General features: G+C 41.2%; 1 protein-coding gene across 1 annotated transcript in view; it reads right to left on the reverse strand.

Annotated features, from left to right (window-relative positions):
- Positions 1–205: 205 nt before the first annotated feature.
- The window catches only part of LOC132815231 (chondroitin sulfate proteoglycan 5-like), a 94,667-nt gene continuing 68,317 nt past the window's right edge, over positions 206–26,555 (reverse strand). Inside the window, exons 3-4 of the mRNA XM_060824044.1 lie at positions 9,743–9,818; positions 206–361 (exon numbers count right to left, since the gene is read on the reverse strand). Coding sequence (XP_060680027.1) covers positions 206–361; positions 9,743–9,818 — 232 coding nt within the window. The remainder of the gene's footprint in view (positions 362–9,742; positions 9,819–26,555) is intronic.

Below are 26,555 nucleotides of genomic sequence, written 5' to 3' on the forward strand. Positions count from 1 at the left end.
TGCTGGGGTCACAATTCATGTTGAGGACAGGAAATTTTTTCACTGTTTTCTGTCTTTTTTGTCAAACAAATAACAAAGGATTTCTTGTAATTATTTCTCTTTTCATATATATATTTATATAAAATACATCAAAGCATGCTAAGCGTTTCATAAGGCAGGGGAAAAACTGTAATTTTTTTTAAAAATGGACACTTTTGCAATTGTTTTACATCATGTTATTCTGTAGTGAGTTTACCTCTGCACTAGCACTTTCCTTGTTGTCATGTTTTGGTGTCCAGTTGTTTTGCACATTGAGTGAATCTCCATCTTTCGGGCAAGTTTTTAATGATTCTTGAGCTTTATTTTGTCCGTTCACATCATCCTGGAGATAGAAATTTTGTAAAACAAAAATCACACACAGATATATTTACATAGGTAAACATATAGACATATAAGCACACATGCATACTCAGATAGACACACAGGCAAACGCACAGGCACAGACATATACAAAAAAAAACAGGCACGCGCGCACAAGCACACACACACATAAATAGACAGATATACACAAACACATAGATGCCCACACAAAGCTATCAATACACAAACACACAGATATACACACAGATACAAAAACACATAAACATACACATAGTGATATACGTCCAGACACAAATACATGCATAAACACACACACACATAAATACAGTTGACCAGACATAGACACACATTGAGACAGAAGCACAACCACACAGACACAAACAAACACATAAACAGACACAAACATACAGATGCCACAATAAACACAGACACACAGACGTATGGACATAAATACATCCAAATACATGCACACATACATATACAAGGAAGAAGAACAGAAGGAAAGAATTAAATATGTTGTTTCTGGAAATGATGCACAAACATAGTTTTCCCACACATCATGTTTGACCGTGAAAAATATCTGCTGCCTATCACAGCATTTATGGGAAATTTATAATCCAGGATGGAAAGTGAACAGTTTTCTTTAATGAGAATCCAATAAATTTGCATGCAGGTCAATGTAACATTACAGCCAATTGTAATGGGTTAATTAATAAAATGGAACGTAGATCTCGCAAGTAACACACATATAGGTTTATGGGGTGAATTTGTATTTGCAGAATTATATTTGCAGATTCATTCTATTTTGCTCAAAAAATGCAGAACCTGCAAGCAGTAAATACAGGCATCAATCCATATATTTGTAAATTCCACTTTGCAAATAGAACCTGTCTGACTCAAGATTGGGATACAGACAGACTCTAAGCTCAGACCTTTAAGACATTGTCTGAGCTGAGATGTCACCTTTTGTAATAAAACCTTAAATTTTCTTGAGGATGTGACTTAAAAGAAGTTCTGGGATTTACATATTAAAGAACCAAAACAAGCAAATCCATTCTAAAAGATGAAAGACTTAACAATCTAGGTTTGTTCAATGTATCATTGTATCCTTGTAATCTTTTGCTATAAATTCTGTGTCTTATGGTTCTGCTTCACAACCACCTGATGAAGAAGCAGTACTTCAAAAGCTAGCGTTTCCAAATAAACCTAGTGGATTATAACCTGGTGATGTGTGATTTATAACTTTGTCCACATCAGTCTAATACCAGCACCTCCAAATTAGGGTAGAGATGAGTGTTGGAGAGGGTGGAAACAGAAACAAGAACTTCTCCTCTGATGAAAAACCATAACACAGCAGGAAGCATTGGCAATGGTGTTGGGGTTAGTTTATTATTTTTATTATTTGTTTTCTTGTTTTACCCCCATACTACTGCCTAACTGCGGTAGTGCTTATATTTTCCCCAGCACCCATGTTGTGTGTGTGCAGGTGTGCAACACAGTGAAAGACAGCAGGTGTACAAATCTTTTTTTCAATTTCCACCACCAGGAAGAAAGGAAACACCCAAGTGGCCAGTGACAAGCAATGCTCTTCTCATCAAAGGGCAATGTTGCATGATCAAAAAAGTAAAGGGGAGGGCAGAGATTGAATCAAAATAGAGTTGGAGGGGGAAATAAAGCACTCCACTCCCTGTGGTGCCCACCTCTTGGGGTTACTTTATTAGTACGAATAGCATACTGGGTAACCAGTAGAAGACAGAGAGTTAGGATAAAGGGAGAATTTTCAGAATGGCAACTTGTAACTAGAGTGCCACAGGGATCAGTGCTGGGCCACAATTATTTACATTGTACAGGGGTCTCCGATTTCCAAATGTCTGACTTACAAATCCTTCTATTCAGAAATGCAATCTTATATAGGGATGACATTTTAAAGACCCAACATATAATCATTTCTTGTTCTTATAAATGGCTATATAATGTCCTGCATTGCATTCCAACATGCAAACAAATCAACTTGTGAGCAGAATCTGGAATGGAACCTATTTGCAACCCAGGGACTGCCTTAATATATTCATGAGTTGGATGAGGAAAATGAATGTTTTATAACCAAGTTTATGAATCACAAAAAAAAAGGCAGGAAGCCAAGTAGTGAGGATGACGTAAGGTATCTATAGAGTGGTATAGACCAGTGTTCCCTCGAACTCTGTTGCTGACTGCACAGGCCTCTGAAACCGAGTGATTTGGAACTGGAAGTCAATGCAATGAATGATGGGCAAACACTGATCGCCATGGATAGAAGTTTGGAGTTGAGTGGCTTAGAGGGAATATTGATATTGACTCAAACAAAAACAGAAATTGCTTGAAAAGCTGAGCAGGTCTGGCAACATCCGTGTAGATAAATCAGAGTTAATGTTTCGGTTGGAGTGACCCTGCCTCAGAACTGATGGTAGCTATGAAAATGTTGGTTCATATGCAGAAGATAGGGTGGAGGGAGGTGAAAAACATAGGAGTGGAGATCAATCTGGCTAGGAGAATGAATTATTATTGGTGACTGATAGTGGCAAACAATGAGTTGTGTGAAATAGTAAACTAGGTGATAACAAGGCCTGGTTACCTCATAAAAGACCCTGATCTTTCAGTTGCCTGCCACTCCAACACACCGCCCTATTCCCTGAACAACATCTCTGTCTCAGGCTTGCTGCAGTGCTCCAGCAAAGCTCAATGCAGTCTGGAAGAACAGCACTTCATCTTCCACTCAGAGACCCTGCAGTCTTCTGGAGTTCAATATGGAGTTCCATAACTTCAGGGTTTGAGCTGTCCCACGTCTTTAACCCAATCTCCATACACTAGGCCTTGTTATCACATAGTCTACTGTTATTCATAACACATTGTTAGCCACTGACAGTCTTCATTAGCAGCTATTCCCCCACCAGCCAGATCGTTAAACAATATTTTGCCTGTCCAACTGTCCTTTTCTCTCTTTGGGGTCGACCCTACATATCGTTTACTCCTTACCCCTCCCCCCACTCTATCTGTGCATATAAACTAATATTTTTCAAGCTATTATCAGTTCTGGGGACAAGTCATTCAACCTGTAATTTAACTCTGATTTGTTACCACAGATGTTGCCAGACCTGCTGAGCTTTTCCAGAAATTTCTGTCTTTATTTCTAATTTACAGCATGCACAGTTCTTTCAGTTTTTAGTGGTATAGACTGGATATTAAGTGTGTAAAACCTTAGCAGATGGAATATAATGTGGGAAAACATACATATTGCGTTTGGCAGGAAGAATAGAGGAGCTGAGTATTATTTAAGTGAGGATGAATGCAGAAAGCTGCAGCAGGAGGGATTTGGGACATATATATATATATATATATGTCCTTGTGCAAAAATCACAAAAAGCAAGTATTCAATTTTAACAGGTAATGGGAATGTAAATGAATGTTGACCTCTATTTCAAAGGAAGCAATATATAAAAAGTAAGAAATTCTTGCTAAAACTATACAATGCCACAACTGGAATACTATGAATGGTTTTTGTTGCTCTGTATAAGGGAATATATACTGGCATTGGGGCAGTCAAGAGAAAGGTCGCTTGGCTGATACTGGGTTCAGAGGAAATGTCTTTTGAGGAGAGATTGAGTAGACTGGCCTTGTACTCATTGGAATTTAAAAGAATGAGAGGAGATCTCGCTGAAGTATTTAACATCCTCAGGAGGCATAAGAAGATCAATGAGGAGAGTTTGTTCCCACCTGTAGAATTCTTTAGGACCAGACAGCATAATCTGAAAGGGCTCACACATTTAGAACAGCAATGAGGAGGAATTTCTTCTCTCAGAGGGTAGTGAATCTGTAACATACTTTACCACAGAGGGCTGGAACACAAATTTCACCTTTATATCTAGCCCTGATGTTTGGTTCCACAGTGTAACAAGAATCCATCTATCTTTTGCTTAAAAAAAACCTGCCTCGGCCCCCCGTGATCCTAGTTCTGAGCAATCCCATAAGCAGAAACATCATTTCCATGTTGACCTTGTCAAAGTAGTTCACAATCTTATACTACTTAATCAAGTCACACCTCATTCTTCTAAACTCCAATGGAAACAATGCTGGTCTAACAAACATTCTTCCTCAGAAGACAACCTTCTCATTCCAGGTATAAATCTACTAAACCTCCTTTGAAACACCTCTAATTCACTAAATCCTAACTTAAAAAAGGAAATCAAAACTAAACACAATATTAAAGATGTGGTCTTACTAGTGCCCTGCATAACAGAACCACAACATCCTTACTTTTATGTTCAATTCCTCATGTATTAAAGGATAGCATTCCATTCTTCTTTTAATTACTTAGTGCACTTGAAAACTAACTTTTGGTAATATGCACCAGAACACCTTGATTCGCTGCAGTCATTCTCCAATTAAGTAATACTCTGCTTTTTCATCCTTCCTGTCCAAGTGAATAACTTCATGTTTTTCATATTATATACTCTTTGTCAGATTTTGCCTACTCACTCAACCTATGTATACCCATCTGCAATCTTCACAACGTACTTTCCTCTCTTTTTATAGAATCTGCAAATTTACCTACCATGCCCTTGATCCCTTCTGGGAATCCAAGTATAGTACATCAACATGCTTTATATCCCAGGTGTACATTACTCCATCAAAGAAATTCACTAAATTGTTTAAACATGACTTCCCTGTCTGAAAACCACACTGAATCATCCTGATTATCTTGATGTTTTCTAAGTGCCCAATTTTAACCTCTTTAAAGGTCTATTCCAACAACTGTTTTCATGTAGTGGATAGTGCACGTACAGCATGAGCTGCCAGAGGAAGTGGTGGAGGTCGATAAACTTTCAACATTTAACAGAAATCTGGTTGGGTATATGAATAGGAAGGGATGGAGGGCCAAATGCTGGCAATGAGACTAGGTCAGATTAATATGTCTGGTCAGTGCAGAAGAGTTAGACCAAAGGGTCTGTTACCATGCTGTATGACTTTATAACTATCTCATGACAGATGTCAACCTCACTGGCTTATATTTTCTGCATCCCTTCTAAAACAAAAATCATATTTGCTACTTTCAAATCTAATGGGCCCCTACTAGAATATGATGCAATTTGCAGAATGAACCCTAATGCAATTACTTTCACACCAGCCATCTCTGACAAGCTCACCTGGAGACTTGTCAGCCTGCAGATCCATTAGTTTGCTCAGTACCACTCCCTCGTAATTGCAACTTCACCAAGATACTCTCTCCCTTCAACTTCAAATGCCATCACATATAGAAAATATCCTTTTTAAGGATGAAGTTAAAACTTCAAAAGCTGCAGGATAATTGAACAATAAAAGCCAGCAAGAATTAACATGAGAATCCCATCCCCTTCTTAGATTCCCAATCTAAGATTCAGGAATGAGATTTTGACATGAAGTTAAAGTGGGACAATCACATGATGATGCAATGCTTCAGTGGTGCCACAACTCAGTTGAGTTGCTTTAGCTGGAAGCAATACAATCAAGCTCTGATTAGTGCATCTCTCACTTTACAAGGGACTTTCTATTCTGTAGAGTGGGAAATGGAAGGACATAAATCAAAGCTCATTGGGATGTATATAAATTGGAATTTCATGCAGTGAAACTGAATTGCAAGAGGTTGTCAAATCTAATTTTATTCAATGGATGGCTTTGGGATGGAGGCTGTACCATTTGAAATGTAGACAATGGGAGTAAATGGGACAGGGTTTGTTCTGTTAGGAATCTAGTTAATGCAAGTAAGTGAGATAAGATTTGTGAATCCAAAATATGTGAGTTATTAGGGCATGACTTGCTCCTTTGGAGTTGTGTATACATAGATTTAACATGAGGGCTGAGCTCTGTTCGATTTATAAACAATGGGAATGAAATAGTTCGCATTTGTTCCTTAGGGTTTATTTATTTCACACATTCATAGTATGTGGATCTCACGAGCTAGGCCAGCATTTATTGCCCATCCCTCATTGCCCAGAGGACAGTTAGAAGTCAACCACATTGACATATGTCTGGTGTCATATGTAGACCAGACCAGGTAAGATGGCAAGAACATTAGTGAACCAGATCAACAATCAACAGTGGTTTACATGGTCACCATTAGATAGGAGGTTTCTACATTCCAGATTTTAATTTAATTCAGGTTTCACCATAGACCTGTTCCAGTGACAATATGATTACACCACTGCTTTCCCCAGAATAATTAGATTGGGTGAAAAGGGTCTTTTTTCCATGGAAAGGGTTTTAGTAAATTGTGATTCTAAACAATATGAAAGCATGGGAAAGGAGCTGTTGCATTGTGATTTTGTACACATTGGAAGAACAACCTGGGAGTTGGGTTGGGATATATGTTTTTCTGGACTTTAGCATCAGCCAATCTGTTCCTCGAACTTCAGTTTCTTAAGCAAGCATAAATTACTATCAATTTTCTACAAAAGTGAAAGGCAAAGCCCCATTTCACCTTTTTCATATTTATTCTATTTATTCATTTTTAATTTACTGCAAGTTTAGAACTATTTAGCAGTTTATGCGTATTCTGTTGCAATAGAGAAGAACGAACATATTAAGTCATTTAACCAGTTTGAGCCAAGTTTATACATTCTGTATCTCAATATGAATTGATTTTACTCCAGTAAAATGCAGTTCAGATGACTAGGATTTTTTTTCCTTTCTCCTTTTAACGCTCTCATTCTTCCTGGGCTGTCCTGTGTTTTAATTTTCCATTATGCTTTTGAGTGTCGACAACCCATTAATTCATCAAGGGAGTCAAACTTGATTTAGTTCTCAACCAACAACAAACGTGCTTTTGAGTGCTAAGTAAGCATGCGTTCAAAGATCATAAGCAAGTAACTTGGCAAAATATGTTTCCTGCTCTGGATAAAGAAAGAATTTCAGTCTGACTCTATTACCGAAGTTGAGAATCATAATATAAATAATGGATGTAAATTAATATAAACTTAAGATAAATGAGACCTTGTATCTAAGATCTTCTTGGCTCCATTATTCATTATCAAACCAGATGGTACATTAATAAATTGTCCTCAGGACGAGGGTAACATTGGCAAGACCATATTTATTATTCATTACTCATGACCCTGTTACTTTAAAAAATCAACACAACTTGTAGAATAGGAATATCATGTAGGTAAGTGATGTAGGTTTCCTTCTGTGAAGAGTAGGTTCGACCATTCGGATTTTACAATAATATGGAACCTTTTAAAGTTTTTTGGTGTCAGCCCAAAAGTTATAAAATGCATTCAACAATTTTCATTGTAGGATTTGAACTCCAGATTAGGGCTGCTAGATACTTAGCGTCACTGCTGACTGAATCGATGGTTAACAGGTTATACTAGGCTGCTATGCACTTCAGAACAGGCTACAGCAGCACTTCAAAGCATTTCAAAGAAGTACTATCAGCACTGCCTTCACAAGATCAAGTGGCAAGCAAGGCAGTTCAACAGCAGCATCCTCTACTAAGGCAACTTGGCCAGCATCAAGGTGCTATAAAAGTCAGTTCTGCTGAGTGGGATGTGTTGCTCACATGTGTGATACAATATTCCTGAAGTAATTTCTCAATTTGAACTTGATCACTGCAGGAGACTCCCAGGAGAACAACGGAAAGACTTTTGGCATGCCCTCAGAGCATCCCCAAAGAGATTTGCATCTCCCTGCAGACTCATGGGAGTTCCTGGCTTGTGACCAGCTGAAATGGAGAGGCGAAGTCCAGTCAGGAACTTGGAATCAAGACATTATGGATAGCATGCACAACTACCAACCACTTATTTGCCCAACATGTACTGCCTGCTTCACATATGGCAGAGACTGTAGGTTGTGCATTCGCTTATTAGCCATCTCAAAGTCCAGTGAACTGGAGCAAATACAAATCATCCCAAGGGACTGCTTGAGAACAGCTAGGCACCCTAATCCTGTATAACCAAGGCATTAATAGGTTACTTAATAAATTAAACATCAATGATTAACTATGAATCACAGTGGATGTTTCTCAGCACTCCCTTCCTAACAATATTGTGGGTCTATCTGCAGCAAATGGACTGCAGCAGTTCAGAAAGGTAGCTCATCACCACCTTCTCAAGGGCAAATAAGATGGACAATAAATGCTACCCAGTACTGCCCCCAAGTCCCATGAACAATTTCTTTTTAAAATACTGGTCAATCTATAGTTTCCTGTTCTACTTTAGTGTTATTGGGTCAAAATCTGCTGATACATGAACCGATGTGTATCCACTTTGTACTGCACAGATACACTTTCTATATCCCTGGCACAGTGGTTTCCTAAAATGATTCAACCTGCAGCCAGCTGAGGTTAGAAATGGATATAATGTTAGAGTAGTGGATATGAGGTTAGAGTAGGATATAATGGAACATTTTTAGACATTCCCTGGAGACCATGTGCAGAGGTCTTTGGCAGTATCCTTAAGTTTGTGACAAGAGATTTATGCCAAGGGCCTGAAAGAGTCTTGAAATGCAATGAAATGTTCAAAATGGAACAATTTATAAAGAATGGTCTTTGCCTTTCTTCAAGAACTGCTCCAGTGTACAACCAATCTTCCACCATTCTGTGTAATCCTTCCACACAAAAAATGGAGGAAGCAGATTGAATAGTAACTTACAAAGGAGATTTGAATATATCTTTGAAAAGGAGCCCCTTCTGGACTATGGGTAAGGTGTAGGTTGTGGGAATTATTGGAAGATTCCATCAAGAGCTGGCACAGTCCTGATGTGCTAAATGACCTAGTTCAGTTAGATTTTCATAGAAATCCAACATAATGCCTTCACTGATGTCCTTTAGGGAAGGAAACCAGCTATTGTTATCCACTCCAACAATATGTTACATAAGTCACACATAAAACTAATTGTTTCTGAACTGGTTGAGCAATTCCTGGCCTGTACGCATGATTCCCAAGAAGAAAAATAAAACTCCACAAGTCAGCAGTTTCTGCGTTTTCACCACTCTGCCACTGAAGTAAGATCAGATGAGAACAATAATCTCTGAAAACATCTTCCTTGAATATACCATCTTGGACCTATTTCCACTATTATAATTGCTTATCGTCGAATTCAATTACTGTTCAGCACAGAAAACTTCCTCTGACTTCAATCAGATTTACTTTTTCTGAAGTGCTGTGTTAAAACTCCTTCAATATGCCAGGGGATTCTGATGTAAGATCAGACCTGCTCTGAATGGCTGGTAGACTTTGCTTCTCACTGTGGGATCAGAGGCATTTAGAAAATATACATGAAAAATGATTACCTGATATATAATGCAATAAATGCAAACCAATGCATAATCATGGGGAAAAACATTAGATGAAATGGTGCATAATTTTCTTACATTTGCTTGGGAGCCCTCAGCAATGGTGGAGAGAGAGAAATTATCATTGTGCTGTTCCAGCTGAGGCCTGTATTTGCTGAAAAAAAAGGGAGAATGTTTCTTTTAATATATTACATTCATACAAATTACCATGAAGGACAGATTTCACCTGTGAATTATGTTGATTTTTCTGACTCCTGGATGTTCAATTAACAGTTCACATAGTGTGGCCACTGCGAGAAATTTCTTCTGCCTTTCATTAAAGTCATTGTTCATTAAATGAGTTTTTAATTCTGGCTGCATCAAAGAGAGATGAGCAGACTTTAATGCAGGTGACAGGGGTTACACCTACCAAATGATAGATTGAATAATGGTAAAGTCATTGAATTAGTAGCCCAAAACTCCTCTCAGGGTAATGTTCTGGGATCATGGGTTTGTATCTCACCGTGACAGATATGAATTTTGAGTTCAATAAAACACAACCAGCTCATGTGATGGCAACTATTGTTGATTATTGGAAAAATCCATCCAGTTCAATTATGCCTTCTCTGATCTACATGTAATTCCAAAGTCACAGCAATGTGGTTGACTCTAACTGCCTGCTTAAACTCTTGCCATTTTAACAATTGGTTTTCAATTTTCTTTTCCTTAAATAAGGAGGCAATGACATAGTGGAGTTATCACTTGACTGGTACTCCAGAGACTCAGGTTCAAATCCCACCATGGAATTTAAAAAAAAATCTCTGAAATTAAAAGTCTAATGATGATCATGAAACAAAGATTGATAAAACAAGAAAACTAATACCAGTTAGGGAAGGAAATCTAGCCTACATATGACTCCAGAATCATAGCAATACAAGTTTGTCTTAACTGCACTCTGAAATGGCCCAGCAGGTCACCTGACTGCTAGAATGTCTCAGAAAAACATTTAAACCAGACAGACAAGGCAAAAGAAATAACAACTGCAAAGTACTGCTTACTAACATCTGTGGGCTCCCAGTATCAGGCCAACTGTGTCAGACTAGTTAAGGAAGAGCCTGGCATGGACTTACAGAATCATACTTCCTGGTATATCCTGTCCCACCAGCAGGACAGATCCAGGAGTGATGGCAACACAATAATACAGAGTCTTGAGGAGCTACCCGGGGTATTCTCAACTTTGGCTCTGGGTGCCATGATGTTTCATGGCATCAGGTCAAGTAAAGGCAACAAAGCTTCCTGCTGATTACTATGTAACGTTAGAATATAGAACATAGAACAATACAGCACAGAACAGGGCGTTCGGCCCATGATGTTCTCCCTCAACTGATGAATTAGTGCTCTTCCTTGTTGACTTCCACTTGGAGGAAAGACTGTGGGTGAGCAGGGCTCAGAATGGAGGACTTCAATGACCACCAGGAGTGGCACAGCAGTACCACTAATGATTGAAGGACACAGCTGCTACTGTTGGTCTGCAGCATGTGGTACAGAGCCAATAAGAGGAAAAACATGTTTACCCTCATCCTCACCAATCTGCCTACCACAGATCATCTGCCAGTGACAGTATTGATAACAGTAACTACTGTACGGTCTTTGGAGATAAAGTCCTTCCTTCACATTTGAGAACATCCGATATTGTGTTGGGTGGCACTAACACCTAGCTAAATGGGACAGACTTCAAACAGATATAGCAACTTAAGAGTAGGCATCTATGAGGCACTGTGGGCCATCAGCACCATCACAATCATACTCCAATACAATTCTGCAACCTCATGGCTTGGCATATCCCTGACTCAACCGCTACAAGTGAACCAGAGGATCAGTCCTGGTTCAATGGAGAGTGGAGGAGGACATGCCAGGAGCAGCACTAGGCTGTCTAAAAATTATGTGTCAACCTGGTGAAGCTATTAAACAAGACCACTTGCCAGCTAAATGGCATAAGCAATAAGTGATAGACAAAGCTAAGCAATTCCACAACCATCAGAATAGAGTCATAGAGATGTACATCATGGAAACTGACCCTTCGGTCCAACACATCCATGCCGACCAGATATCCCAACACAATCTAGTCCCACCTGCCAGTACCCAGCCCATATCCCTCCAAACTCTTCCTATTCTTATACCCATCCAAATGCCTCTTAAATGTTGCAATTGCACCAGCCTTCACCACTTCCTCTGGCAGCTCAGTCCATACATGTACCACCCTCTGTGTGAAAAAATTGCCCCTTAGGTCTCTTTCCCCTCTCACCCGAAACCTATGCCCTCTAGTTCTAGACTCCCGACCCCAGGGAAAAGACTTTGCCTATTTACTCTATCCATGCCCCTCATAATTTTGTAAACGTCTATAATGTCACCCCTCAGCCTCTGACGCTCCAAGGAAAACAGCCCCAGCCTGTTCAGCCTTTCCCTATAGCTCAAATCCTCTAACTCTGGCAACATCCTGTAAATCTTTTCTGAACTCTTTCAAGTTTCACAACATCTTTCTGATAGGAAGGAGACCAGAATTGCATGCAATATTCCAACAGTGGCATAACCAATGTCCTGTACAGCCACAACATGACCTCCCAACTCCTGTACTCAAAACTCTGACCAATAAAGGAAAGCATACCAAACACCTTCTTTACTATCCTATCTACCTGCAACTCCACTTTCAAGGAGCTATGAACCTGCACTCCAAGGTGTCTTTGTTCAGCAACACTTTTCTAGGACCTTACCATTAAGTGTATAAGTCCTGCTAAGATTTGCTTTCCCAAAATGCAGCACCTCGCATTTATCTGAATTAAACTCCATCTGCCACTTCTCAGCCCATTGGCCCATCTGGTCAAGATCCTGTTGTAATCTGAGGTAACTCTCTTTGCTGTCCACATCTCCAATTTTAGTGTCATCTGCAAACTTACTAACTGTGTCTCTTATGCTCGCATCCAAATCATTTATGTAAATGACAAAAAGTAGAGGACCCAGCACCGATCCCTATGGCACTGCACCAGTCACAGGTCTCCAGTCTGAAAAACAACCCTCCACCACCACCCTCTGTCTTCTACCTTTGAGCCAGTTCTGTATCCAAATAGCTAGTTCTCCCTGTATTCCCTGAGATCTAACCTTGCTAATCAGTCTCCCCTGGGGAACTTTGTCGAATGCTTTACTGAAGTCCATATAGATCACATCTACCGCTCTGCCCTCATCAATCCTCTTTGTTACTTCCTCAAAAAACTCAATCAAGTTTGTGAGACATGATTTTCCACGCATAAAGCCATGTTGACTATCCCTAATCAGTCCTTGCCTTTCCAAATACACGTACATCCTGTCCCTCAGGATTCCCTCCAACAACTTGCCCACCACCAACATCAGGTTCACTGGCCTATAGTTCCCTGGCTTGTCCTTACCACTCTTCTTAAACAGTGGCACCACGTTAGCCAACCTGCAATCTTCTGGCACCTCACCTGTGACTATCGATGATACAAATATCTCAGCAAGAGGCCCAACAATCACTTCTCTAGCTTCCCACAGAGTTCTAGGGTTCACCTGATCAGGTTCTGGGGATTTATCCACCTTTACCCATTTCAACACATCCAGCATTTCCTCCTCTGTAATATGGACATTTTGCAAGATGTCACCATCTATTTCCCTAAGCTCTGCCATCCTGCCACATCCAATTGTGAATCATGATGGACAATTAACTCACTCAAGGAGGAAGCTCCACAAGTAACGCCATCCTCACCAATAGGAGGGCCCAGCACAAAAGATAGGGCTAAATTATTCTAAACTATCTTCAGCCAGAAATACCAAGTGGATGATCCATCTTGGCCTCCTCCAGAGGTTCCCAGCATTACAGCTACCAGTCCTCAGCCAGTTTGATTCATCCATGATATATCCAAAAATGAATGGAGGTACTGGATACTGCAAAGATCATGGGTCATGACAACATTTTCTCAATATTCCTGAAGACTTGTTCTCCAGAATTAGCTGCCCCCCTAGCCAAGCTGCTTCAGTATAGTTACAACACTGGCCACTGTGCAACAAAGTGGAAAATTTCCTAGGTTTGTCTTGTACACAAGCAACAGGACAAATCAAACCTGGCTAATTACTGCCCCATCAGTCTACCTTTGATCATCAGTAAAGTGATGGAAAGTGTCATCAAAAAGCATTTGCTCAACAATAGCTTGTTGAGTGATCCCCAGTTTGGGTTTTTTCAGGGTCACCTATCTCCTGACCTCATTACAGTCTTGGTTCAAACTTGGACAAAAAATTAAAAATACAGAAGTGAGCTGAGAGTGACTGCCCTTGACATCACGGCTACATTTGACTGAATGTGGCATCAAGGAGCCCCAGCAAAACTGGAGACAATGGGAATTGGGAGAAAACTCAATTTTTTGGAGTCATATCTGCCACAAGGTTGTGGTTGTTGGAGGTCAGTCTATTTGGCTCCAGGACATCTCTGCAGGAATTCCTCAGGCCAGTGCCCGAGGCCTTATCATCTTCAGCTGATTCATCAGACCTACCCTCCATCATAAGGTTGAAAGTATGCTGATGATTGCACAATGTTCAAAGCCATTCACAACTCTGCAGATGCTGAAGCAGTCTCCGCTAAATGCAGCAAGACCTGGACAATACCTATGCCAGGGCTGAAAAGTGGCAAGTAGCATTTGCACCACACAAATGACTTGTAATAAGCTCCAAAAAGACACAATCTAACCATCCCTTCTTGACATTCAATGACATTGACCAGAAATTGATGCCACCACTATCAAAGTGCTAAGAGTTACCATTGACCAAAAATTGAACTGGACTATCCATGTAAATACAGTGGCTACAAGAGTAAATCAGCGATTAGAAGTTTTGCAGTGATTAATTCACCTCCTGATTCCCCAGAGCCTTTCCATGTTTGATAAGGCACAAGTCATGATTGTGATGGAAAAATCCTCATTTGCCTGAATAAATGCAGCTCCAACAACTCTCAAGAAACTTGACACCATCCATTACAAAACAGCCCATTTGATTGGCACCACATCCACAAACATCCACATTTTACATCATCGGCACTCAGTAGTTGCAGTGTGTACCATATACAAAATACGTAGCAATAATTCACCAGTGTTCCTTAGACAGCACTTTCCAACTCTACGACCACTTCAATCTTGAAGAATAAGGGCAACAACGTACAGGAATACCACCCTCTGCAAGTACCCCTCCAAGTTGCTCACCATGGAAATATATCACTGTTTCTTCAGTGTCACTAGGTCAACACTCTGGAACTTTGTCTCGAAGGGCATTGTGGGTCTACTCACAGAGCATGGACTGCAGTTGTTCAAAAAGGTAGTTCACCACCACTTTCTCAAGAGCAACTAGGAATGGGCAGTAAATGCTGACCCAGCCAGTGACACCCACAACCTATGAGTGAATTAAATAAAGGACAATTTCACACTTCTACATTATAATTTATTTGTCAAAACTTCACCCACTTACAAAACCTATCCATATATTTTGTACCTTTATGTCCTCTTCAGAACTTACTTTAAAACCTGTCTTTGTGTCATTAGTAAATTTATCAATCATACCTTCAATATGTTCATTACCTGTCATGATCTGTTCATAATTTGTGATGGTAGTATCTTTCTCTTTTACCTTGTTTCTACTTTTTGACTACCACATCTTCCAAACTTGATCCCTTGCCCTGCTATTTAGTTTGAAATCCTGACAACTTCTCTGGTTATGCAGTTTGCAAGGTCACCGACCCAGCACAATTCCAGGAAGATTTCACTTTCCCCTATTATGTACCAGGCCAGACCCCCTCAAAATGTTTTAAAAAGGTAGCCCAGACCCTAATTTTTTTAGTTGTTTTAGGCACAAGGTGTTTAAGGTGGATATTCCAGAAGTGATGCAGCTGGTCAAACCACTCAGTTTTAAGCAAAAACAGAATTAAACACGAACAAAAGAGAACAGAATAAAGAATAACAACCTATCTGAAATACCAACTGACTCTATCGCAACTTAATGATGCTGTTCCAATTTCCTACAACATCACATAAACACACCCTTTGGCAAACGGCAAATTCAAACACAGGTTCTTACAGGCATGATACATGTCAGAGAGAGAGTTCAGGCGAGACTTCTTTTCACTGTAGCTGCTTTTCTATTACCAGCAGTTTTCTGATAAGCAGCTTCAGACAAAGTGCTTGGTAAAACCCAAACCAAAGCAGAAAAAATGCCCTGAACTGGGAGAATGGTTACTCTCCTTTCCTTGAACAATTGTTTTAAAAAAAACCCAAAAAACCTTTACACAGATCATTGCCTCAGGCAGTATCTGTTAGGTCCCTATATCCAGACAAATCGTAACCTCTGCCTTTTACAACCCATCTTGAGAACAAAAATCAAGGACAATATAGCCTTATTAAAGAAGCAGCATTGTCACACACCAGTACTGTGCCTGCACTGGAATCCACTTCTCCCACACCAGGCTTTGAGCCATATATTTATTAGTTTAATCTAATTTGTCAAATCCAGAAGTTCTGACCGTTAATGTCCTGCTTTCTTAATTTGATTCCTAGCTCCCCATACTGATTATGCAAAACCTCCTGCTTTGTACTGCCAATGTCATTCATATCCATATGGTCAATGAGGACTGAATCCTCCCTCTACAGCTACAAGTTCCTCTCCAGCAGATGCCCCAAGCTTTGGGAACAGGAATAAAACACAAGTAGACTCACTGCAGAGTACTGTACTAGTTCTTCTCATTGTACTATCATCTCCTATCATTACAATTCTCTTTGGTCTCCCCTTTTGAATGGCTTCTTGTACTGTGGTGCTATAACCAGTTTATCAGACTGCAACCCTCAATCTCATTTGGAGGACCTCAAACCAGTTGATCAATTCCAAATCCTGAAGCTCCTGCCCTCAGGATCCCTTTATCTCACTCATATGCAGTCACATTCTTCTGTCCATCAACACTGACCAAATCAGATTACTCTATTTAACTAGTGTGATTGCCTCCTGATACAATGAATCCAGGTAACATCCATTTCTCTGGTATTGCACAATGTCTGTTGTTCAGCCTCCAGTTCATAAACCCTGACCTGAAGCTATTTGAATTTCAAACACTTACCACAGAAGTGTTTGCCCTGGATCACACAAACATCCAGGAGCTCCCCCATGCTGCAGCTATAACACATCAACCTCCTGCCATCCTTCAAGCATTCTAACTTAATACATAATTATATTATTTAAATGCATTTGTTTTAGAATATTTTATTGGCCTTACCATGAGTTGCTATTTTATTTTGAATCTCAGAAATAAACCTTTACTTACCAGACACTCACCAAATAACTAATCTCTTCTCCTGAGGGATAATGACTCTATTTTGTATCACCTGGGCTTTCACTTCATTCATTTATGTATGCCCATTACATTTTTGTCGCAAAAGGTACATCCTTGATGGTTTCAGTCTATCCTTTCATCACTACCTCCTGCACTTGATGTATTACATCGTGCTGAATAGTTTTCTTGATTCAAGCAAGATGCTTCTTTTTCAGATTCAATGTCTTTGCTGAATTGGTGGCTTCCAGAACATGTTGACCTGTGGCTTTTCCTTGAATCTGAAGATTTTACATTCTGTCTTAGCATCCTCAACTTGCTTCTTAAACAGACTGCTCTTATCGTCATGTCTGTTTTGTGCATCTATTTGCCTTGTTCCATTGTACTGGCAGCACATTGCAAGGTGCCTTCATCATTGACATCATATCATCTAGGAACTGGTGTTGCCAATACTAGTTGTTTGACTCCAGTAAAATCTGCTTCCTGTTCAATGTCCCAATACCACTGCACATCCTTAACTATGAGCTTGTTTAGAGGTTCACATTCTAATTAGGCAGAACTTTGCTAGATAGTTCATTGCACTTCTACCACATCTGTTGATCATTGTAGTATGCTATAGCTACCACTTTATCAGGATTGGGCGAAGACCTTTTGCTGTCAGAACATGACATGTGCTTGACTTTAGGCATTTTCAACCGCACCTTTATCTTTTTCAACTTCAGGGTCATCTGGTGAGATCTCTCCAGCCATCAGTTTAAGTTCAAATCAAGGTCTGTGATGGTTTCCTTCACTGTATCTCCACATCACAGACGAGCAGATGTGGATTGTTCCATTATATAGCTTTATCCTTACCATCAAAAGTTTCATTTTTGGGTCATAGTTTGAGTCACTTTGCACAAATTTGCAAAGCTCATGAAATTGTATGAAACACACAGGTATCTATCTGATACATTCTTTGTTTGATGCCCTGCTTCTGCAGTCATCATTCTAACAGTCTTAATTATTTATCACCTTTGGATGTGATGATGCCAAACTTTTGTGTAGAGTGATTCATAAAATGTGCCACCTGTAATTTCTCCAGGAACATTCTTTGTAGGTTTACTTTCCTTCTTTCCAGTCAAACACCTGTGTGCAAACTCTTTCCACTCAATGTAATTAGAATACTGCTTTTTCCATACTAGACATGCTTTCCTTTCTTTTGTGTGCTGCCCTCTGTAATATTTACAATCAATTTCTGCTCTTGAACCTTTTGCTGTAATTTCTGCAATCATTTCCTGGTATAGAGTTCAAATTCTGCCTTCAAGGCCTTCAGTATCTCTCAGGCCTGCCTTTGCTACTCTTCAGTGAGGTCTAGAGTTCATTTCATGCTTGCAGCATACTTTCCCCAGCGCTGCGAGCAGAGTTGTTCCTCTTACTTAGTAAGGCTTTTTTCTCAATTTTGAAGTGACCTCATAGCTTTGCCACTGAGACTGGAAGAAATTTCAATTCTTTCTTATGTCCCCTTTCATTTTCATAGCACCAGGAAATGGAAAATGTGCAGCCATTCTGGCTCACCCAGTAATGTTAAGTTGCAGACTGATATTCTAATTTTACTTGCTGCTTCTTACAGTAGCTGGCTCTCTTTCTGTGCTGAAAGTCCACAATTTCAGCTGGACTCTTCCATTATAAAGGTGACTGCTTCAAAAGTGAAAACAAGTAGATGCCCCACTATTGTATTCCAGGGCACAATTATATAATGTAAAATGCATTTCTGTAAACACAGAGTGAAGTTCCCTCAACAATTTCCCATCAACCACTCAACATGGGACAGATACAGAGGAAGCCCTTACATCTTTTGTTGTACATTGACAACTGGGAAAGTGGTAGAAATCCAGAACATAGTAAAATAGGAACTGAAATAGGCCACTCAACCCTTCAAGCCTGCTTTGCCATTCGACATGATCATGGCTGATCATCCACTGTAATACCTTATTCCCACTTTCTCCTATATCCTTCGATCCCTTTGGCCCTATGAACCATATGTATCTCCTTCTTGAAAACACTCATACTTTGGCCTCAATCTTTTCTGTGACAGAGAATTTGACAGGTTTACCACTCTTTGGGTGAAGAAATTTCTCCTCATCTCAGTCCTAAATGGCCTACCCTGTATCCTTAGACTGTGACAATGTGTTCTGGATTCCCCAGTCATCGGGAACATCCTTCCTGAGATTATTCTGTATCTGTGGAGGATATAAAAATACTTGAAAGCTACTCTGTAACACTGCATAATAGATGTTTGTAAGTGGGAACAACTATTCAAGATAAACAGACCTGACTGGATCAACATTTATAGAATGCAGTCTATCACATTGCTGCTGCTGAATCAAGCTAACAGTCCATAGATTCCTTTGCAGATGCAGTGTTCATCTAAAAGCATTGAAGAACTTATTGGAGAAAATGAGATGATATCCTGACCTTCCCCACTGTCAACAAACAACCAGTATATCAGCCAAATGTCGAGAGTAGGGATGCAGAGCTGGTCCAATTTCTCAGATGTTCCTTCAGTCTCAGTCCTCTTCAGCTAGGCAGGAGAAAATCAAATAGGATTTACGCTCATGATGCAAGGTTACCAATTCCCAAATTGTCCTGGAGTATTCCAGAATTAAAGATTAATTTTCTGAAACCTTGCCCACATAAAAATGAGAGCCACTTCGAACTCGGGTTGATATTTAATGCTGGCAGAGGGGTGTTGCCTGCCTCTTTTATGGAAGCCCCTTAAATGCCATTCAGCATTTCAGTGGACAGCGACAAGCTTTTCTACAATCAAGAGCAATGGGAATGCAAATCCTACCCACTGGGAACTGCTGATCAGAGCCCAGCAGCTTTATATTAATATCACTGAGGAGGCTGCTGCAGAAAACACCAAAGGCCGAGGATCCAAGAATATGGGTAAATGCTTGTAGTAAGTGTCCTGTGGCATTCAGTTAGAGCAGTCAACTGCAAGGCCAGAGTTCTCTCAGCTGGATTCCCAGTCCAATGCTAGGTCCATCAATCAGGCAGTGTATTAGTGCCTTTGAATGATGGACACTTCCTAGGGAGCCTGCAAGCAAACATAGACAGATTTGCTCTGTGCCCTCCCTTATAGCAAGCTCCCTGTCCCTGCCATTTGGTTACTAACAGTGATAGTGGGTCTGGCTCTTAAGCGAGCATTGCTTGCACTTTTAAGGTTTTTCTATCATGGATTGAATCAGAGTGATGGTGAGATTTGTGGGTTTGGAAGGTGCTGTCTAAGCATCTTTGGAGAATTGCTGCAGTGCATCTTTTAGTTAGTAGCAGCAGTATGTCTCGAATGTTGGCAGTGAAGGCAATGGATATTTGTGGATGTGATACCATTCATGCAGGCTGTTTGGTTCTGAATGATGTCAAGCTTGGTAAGTGTTGTTGGAGCTGCACCCATCCAGGTAAAAACAATGACTGCAGATGCTGGAAACCAGATTCTGGATTAGTGGTGCTGGAAGAGCACAGTAGTTCAGGCAGCATCCAAGAAGCAGCGAAATCGATGTTTCAGGCAAAAGCCCTTCATCAGGAATAAAGGCAGAGAGCCTGAAGCGTGGAGAGATAAGCTAGAGGAAGGTGGGGGTGGGGAGAAAGTAGCATAGAGTACAATGGTGAGTGGGGGAGGGGATGAAGGTGATAGTTCAGGGAGGAGAGGGTGGAGTGGATAGGTGGAAAAGGAGATAGGCAGGTAGGACAAGTCCGGAGAAGTCATGGGGACAGTGCTGAGCTGGATGCTTGGAACTAGGATGATGTGGGGGAAGGGGAAATGAGGAAACTGTTGAAGTCCACATTGATGCCCTGGGGTTGAAGTGTTCCAAGGCGGAAGATGAAGCGTTCTTCCTCCAGGCACCTGGTGGTGAGGGAGCGGCAGTGATGGAGGCCCAGGACCTTCATGTCCTCGGCAGAGTGGGAGGGCGAGTTGAAATGTTGGGCCACGGGGCGGTGTGGTTGATTGGAGTGGGTGTCCCGGAGATGTTCCCTAAAGCGCTCTGCTAGGAGGCGCCCAGTCTCCCCAATGTAGAGGAGACCACATCAGGAGCAACGGATACAAATAAATGATATTAGTGGATGTGCAGGTAAAACTTTGATGGATGTGGAAGGCTCCTTTAGGGCCTTGGATAGAGGTGAGGGAGGAGGTGTGGGCGCAGGTTTTACAGTTCCTGCGGTGGCAGGGGAAGGTGCCAGGATGGGAGGGTGGGTTGTAGGGGGGCGTGGACCTGACCAGGTAGTCACGGAGGGAAAGGTCTTTGCGGAAGGCGGAAAGGGGTGGGGAGGGAAATATATCCCTGGTGGTGGGGTCTTTTTGGAGTTAGCGGAAATGTCGGCGCTTTTTGGAGGTGGTGGAAATGTCGGAAATGGGCCCCAGCTATGCCTGTCTCTTTGTTGGCTACATAGAACAGTTGATCTTCCGTAATTACACCAGCACCACTCCCCACCTCTTCCTCCGCTACATTGATGACTGCATTGGTGCCACCTCATGCTCCCGCGAGGAGGTTGAGCAATTCATCAACTTCACCAACACATTCCACCCTGACCTTAAATTTACCTGGACCATCTCTGACCCCTCCCTTCCCTTCCTAGACCTCTCCATTTCTGTTAATGACGACCGACTTGACACTGACATTTTTTACAAACCCACCAACTCCCACAGCTACCTGGATTACACCTCTTCCCACCCTATCTCTTGCAAAAATGCCATCCCGTATTCTCAATTCCTTCGCCTCCGCCGTATCTGCTCCCAGGAGGAGGACCAGTTCCACCACAGAACACACCAGATGGACTCCTTCTTTAGAGACCTCAATTTCCCTTCCCAAGTGGTTAAAGATGCCTTCCAATGCATCTCGTCCACATCCCGCACCTCCACCCTCAGACCCCACCCCTCCAGCCGTAACAAGGACAGAACGCCCCTGGTGCTCACCTTCCACCCTACCAACCTTCACATAAACCAAATCATTCGCCGACATTTCCGCCACCTCCAAAAAGACTCCACCACCAGGGATATATTTCCCTCCCCACCCCTTTCCGCCTTCCGCATAGACCGTTCCCTCTGTGACGACCTGGTCAGGTCGATGCCCCCCTACAAACCACCCTCCCATCCTGGCACTTTCCCCTGCCACCGCAGGAACTGTAAAATCTGCACACACACCTCCTCCCTCACCTCTATCCAAGGCCCTAAAGGAGCTTTCCACAACCATCACAGTTTTACCTGCACATCCACTAACTCTACAGAACTTGCCTGGACTTGTCCTACCTGCTTAAATCCTTTTCCACCTATCCACTCCACCCTCTCCTCCCTGACCTATCACCTTCATCCCCTCCCCCACTCACCTATTGTACTCTATGCTACTTTCTCCCCATCCCCACCCTCCTCTAGCTTATCTCTCCACGCTTCAGGCTCTCTGCCTTTATTCCTGATGAAGGGCTTTTGCCCGAAACGTCTTCTTGGATGCTGCCTGAACTACTGTGCTCTTCCAGCACCAGTAATCCAGAATCTGCACCCATCCAGGCAAGTGGCAACAGAGAAGGTAGATGAGTGTATTGCTGTTGATGTCATGTACATAGATCTTCAGAAGATATTTGACGCCTGGAGGAAGAATGCCTCATCTTCCGCCTCGGAACACTTCAACCCCAGGGCATCAATGTGGACTTCAACAGTTTCCTCATTTCCCCTTGATAGAAAAACAGACTTGATAGAAAAATCCATCTTTCCACCCGATAATGTCTCCCAGCACACCAAACTCAAGGGGCATTAAATTTCTCCCTAGGTTGCACCATAAAAGCTATATCCCCACATGATCATTGGAGAATAAATGGGTCAGTGAAGTTATAAGGGAAGTGAAAATTGAGACAATATAAAATAAATATCAACTTGCTATCATCTATTTGGTATCAACATACAAAGTCAAGAGCTAGACTAGTTCTTTGAGAGATATAAACAAATGAGAAAATGGATCAAGTTATTTCAATACTTGAAATGCATGGAGGCAGTGGGGCCCTCCTCAAATTTCTCTGGTACTGATTCAATATGTGGGGGAGGTGCCCTGATCACAAAAGGATTTTTTGAAAGCACTTTACTGTGTTACTGGGGAAGTGTTTTTAATCCCTGAATCTGTGCATCTGCAAATGAATTGTTATCTCAGCTGATCACAATATTCTATTCATGGGAGCAAATAAGTGGGGCAAAACTTTATGAAGCATTGTCTCTGCATGACACTCAATATCACATTTAATGTAAACACCTGGTAGTTAAAAGTTGGGAATTCAAGTCCACAGTTAAGTTGTAAGAGCAGCCTTACGTAACATTTTTTAAAACAAAAATGAAGGTGTTCTTCCAGGCTTCATCTAATATTTCTTCCTCAATCTAAACCAGCATAGATCATTCTTATTTCAGTCTGTGGCATGTTACTTGTACAATATGACACCTATGTATGTCGCCTGTCACTGCACTCACAATAATTCGTTATATGGAGAAGACTTTGAGATGCATACAGTAAAGTGCTCCCTCGATGCATCACCTTTGAATACAGAAGCAACATTGGTCGATTTCCCCCACTTCCACAGCACTAAGGAGTTGCATTAAGTTAATAAATGCAGTGAATGGGTTACATGGAAACAGATGGATTGATTTGAAACAGCCAGCAGATATTTCTAAAGGGGAGATCATGTCTAACTTGCTAGAATTTTTTTGAAGATGTACCAGAGAAGATAGTTGAGTGTAATGCTGTTGATGTGGCTATATGGATCTTTAGAAGACATTTGATACAGTACCACACAAAAGACTTGATAGAAAAATTATAGCTCATGAAATAAAAGGGTCAGGAGCAATATGGATACAACATTGCCTGAGTAACAGGAAATGGAGAAGTGGTCATTGGAGGGGAACTTGCAGGTAGTGGTGTCCCCATTTACCTGCTACCCTTGTCCTTCTTGATGTAAGTAGTCATATGTTGGGAAGGTGCTGGCTAAGGATCCTTGGAGAATGTCTGCAGTGCTTCCTGCAGAAGTGTGTCCTGAGCATTGGCAGTGAAGACAGTGGATGATTGTGGATGTGGTGCCCATCAAGCAGGCTGCTTTTTTCTGGATGGTGTTAAGCTTGTTGGGTGTTGTAGGAACTGCATCCATCCAGGCAAGTGGGGAGTATTCCATCACACTGCTGACTTGTGTCTTGTAGGTGGTGGATAGGCTTTGGAGAATTTTAGGTAAGTTACTTGCCACAGTAATCCTGGTCTCTGACCTGCTCTTGTAGCCACTGCATTTATGTGGCAATTCCAGTTTCTTATTAATGGTAACCACAATGATGTTGATTGTGGAGGAATTCAGTGATAGTAACACCATTGAAATGTCAAGTGGTAATGGTTAGATTCTCTCTTATTGGAAATGGTCATTGCCTGGCATTTGGATGAGATGAATGTTACTTATCACTTTTCAGCACCAGCCTGGATATTGTCCAGATCTTGTTGCATTTGAACATATGCTGCTCTGTATCTGATGCATCACTGGACAACCAGGAGGCCAATACGTAAGATACTTTTCCCTGAAGAAATGGCAACAATTACTCAGCCAGTAAAACTATAAGTACAGTGAGGCAGAAGTCATATGTAGACAGAAACTGATTTCATGTGAAGAAGAGTGGATTTATTGTGTTTGCATACCCAATTGCTTTCACAATCAAATTTCTTATTAGCGCCATCCCAATTCATTGAGTTAAACCATCCAAGATACCATGGTGAAATGTGAACACAGATCCTCTTAGTCATAGCCTCTGTACTTCTCATGTGAGGGATAGCAAGATCATCAGATAGGTTAGGGACCTGAGATCCATTGAGATCATCAGACCATCAAGATCACTCAAGGGCGTCCTCCCACCCAGACCCAAAGTCTTCTCACAACGCTCCTAAGTCATTATAAAGGAAAACTTGGAACTAATTCAAACCTTCTGTGAAACTTCTCTGACTCTATTCCAACAGAGAGCCAAAGTGTCACCTTACTTATTGATAAGACAAATTGTGGAGAGCTGCATGCAATCATAATTTTTCTATTTCAAAATGACAGTGCAGAATAGGGAAACCTAATGATACTGTATAGAATTCACTATATAGTACCATTAGGTGGCTGTAAACTAAAATTATTTTGCCAGTTCTGATTGAGTCATTTAGTTACTTCTTCTTTCCTTGCACACCCTTATCCTCTATTATTGTAGCATTCAACTATTTCTTAACTCAGTCCAAGATTTCTGTTCCCACTTTTCTCTCTAGGAGTCAACTGCAAGTGCTCATCACTCTCCATGTGGTGAAGGATTTCTCAGCAATATTTTGTCTTTAATAGTTTGAACCTATGTCTATTAGGCCTACACATACTGATATGTATGTAATTGAAAGTTATGATGTGCATTTATCTTGTTCTCTCCGCTTACATGTATCACAAAGAAACATAGAAGACAGGAGCAGGAGTAGGTCATTCAACCCTTCAAGCATGCTTCGCCAGTCAATATGATCATGGTTGATCATTAAGCTTAATAACATAACCCTGCCTTCCTCTCATATCCCTTGATCCCTTTAGCTACTGGATCTACTTTCTTCCTGATTTAACTCCACAGAGGCTGGTTTCCTGTAACTAAGACCCCCTTATTTACATGTGAAAAGTCCTTGACACTGATCCAGCTTCTGTAGAGTTAACTTTCAGAGTGAGCAGTATCTCTGACACTCCTGTTTATATCTATCAGCCAAAGCTCCCTAACTGGACCAGATTAACAGCCTCAATCAGGTAACTCATATTCAATGATATCCACGTGACTGACCTCACTACAATCACTACATCCCTCCATGTCTGAGCCCAGGGATATAAGCTGATTTTTATTGTAGCTCCTCCTGGGGCATTTCAGCACCAGGTCAGGTTCTTCTAGCTCTGTCTCTGAGGCAGGCAGTGTGTAACACATGGTAGCTCGTCTCTTATGCCCAGAGCATCTCGGAAGAAATTTATTTTCTTCTTCAGGCAGCAAACACATCAAGTAAGCAACATCTGTTGTGTCAGAATTTGAGGTATCTTCAACACTTGATGGAGAGGGAGAACCCATGGGTTCCGGAACAATTGGAATGGCAGACAAGGAGCCAGGAACATTTTGCTCCCACATCATTTGCAAGTTTACAGCTTTATATGGTCCATGTGCATGTTTAGGACCATTGTACTTACTCAGATGTCATATATCACTGGACCTGACCTTGCTTCTACCATGTCTCTTAGCCATGCAGGGCCAATCCTGTAGTTCCTACATCAATTCCATCCCCTCAAGTAAACTGTCTCTCTTGCTTACCAGAGTCTTGTATCTGAAGTTCCTGACATCATTTCGCCCTCCCTGAACTAGGGAAAGTCAGATTTAATCATTTGCAGAGTGTTCTCTCCACTACCAAGTCTGCTGGACCTATGCCTATAGTCGCATAAGGGGTGATCCTATAATCTAAGTAGGAACCAGGATAGTTCAGTATTTAGAGAAACTTTAGACTGTTCGTTTAA

This window comes from Hemiscyllium ocellatum, chromosome 4 (genome assembly GCF_020745735.1).
Source record: "Hemiscyllium ocellatum isolate sHemOce1 chromosome 4, sHemOce1.pat.X.cur, whole genome shotgun sequence".
In the NCBI taxonomy this organism is placed as follows: domain Eukaryota; kingdom Metazoa; phylum Chordata; class Chondrichthyes; order Orectolobiformes; family Hemiscylliidae; genus Hemiscyllium; species Hemiscyllium ocellatum.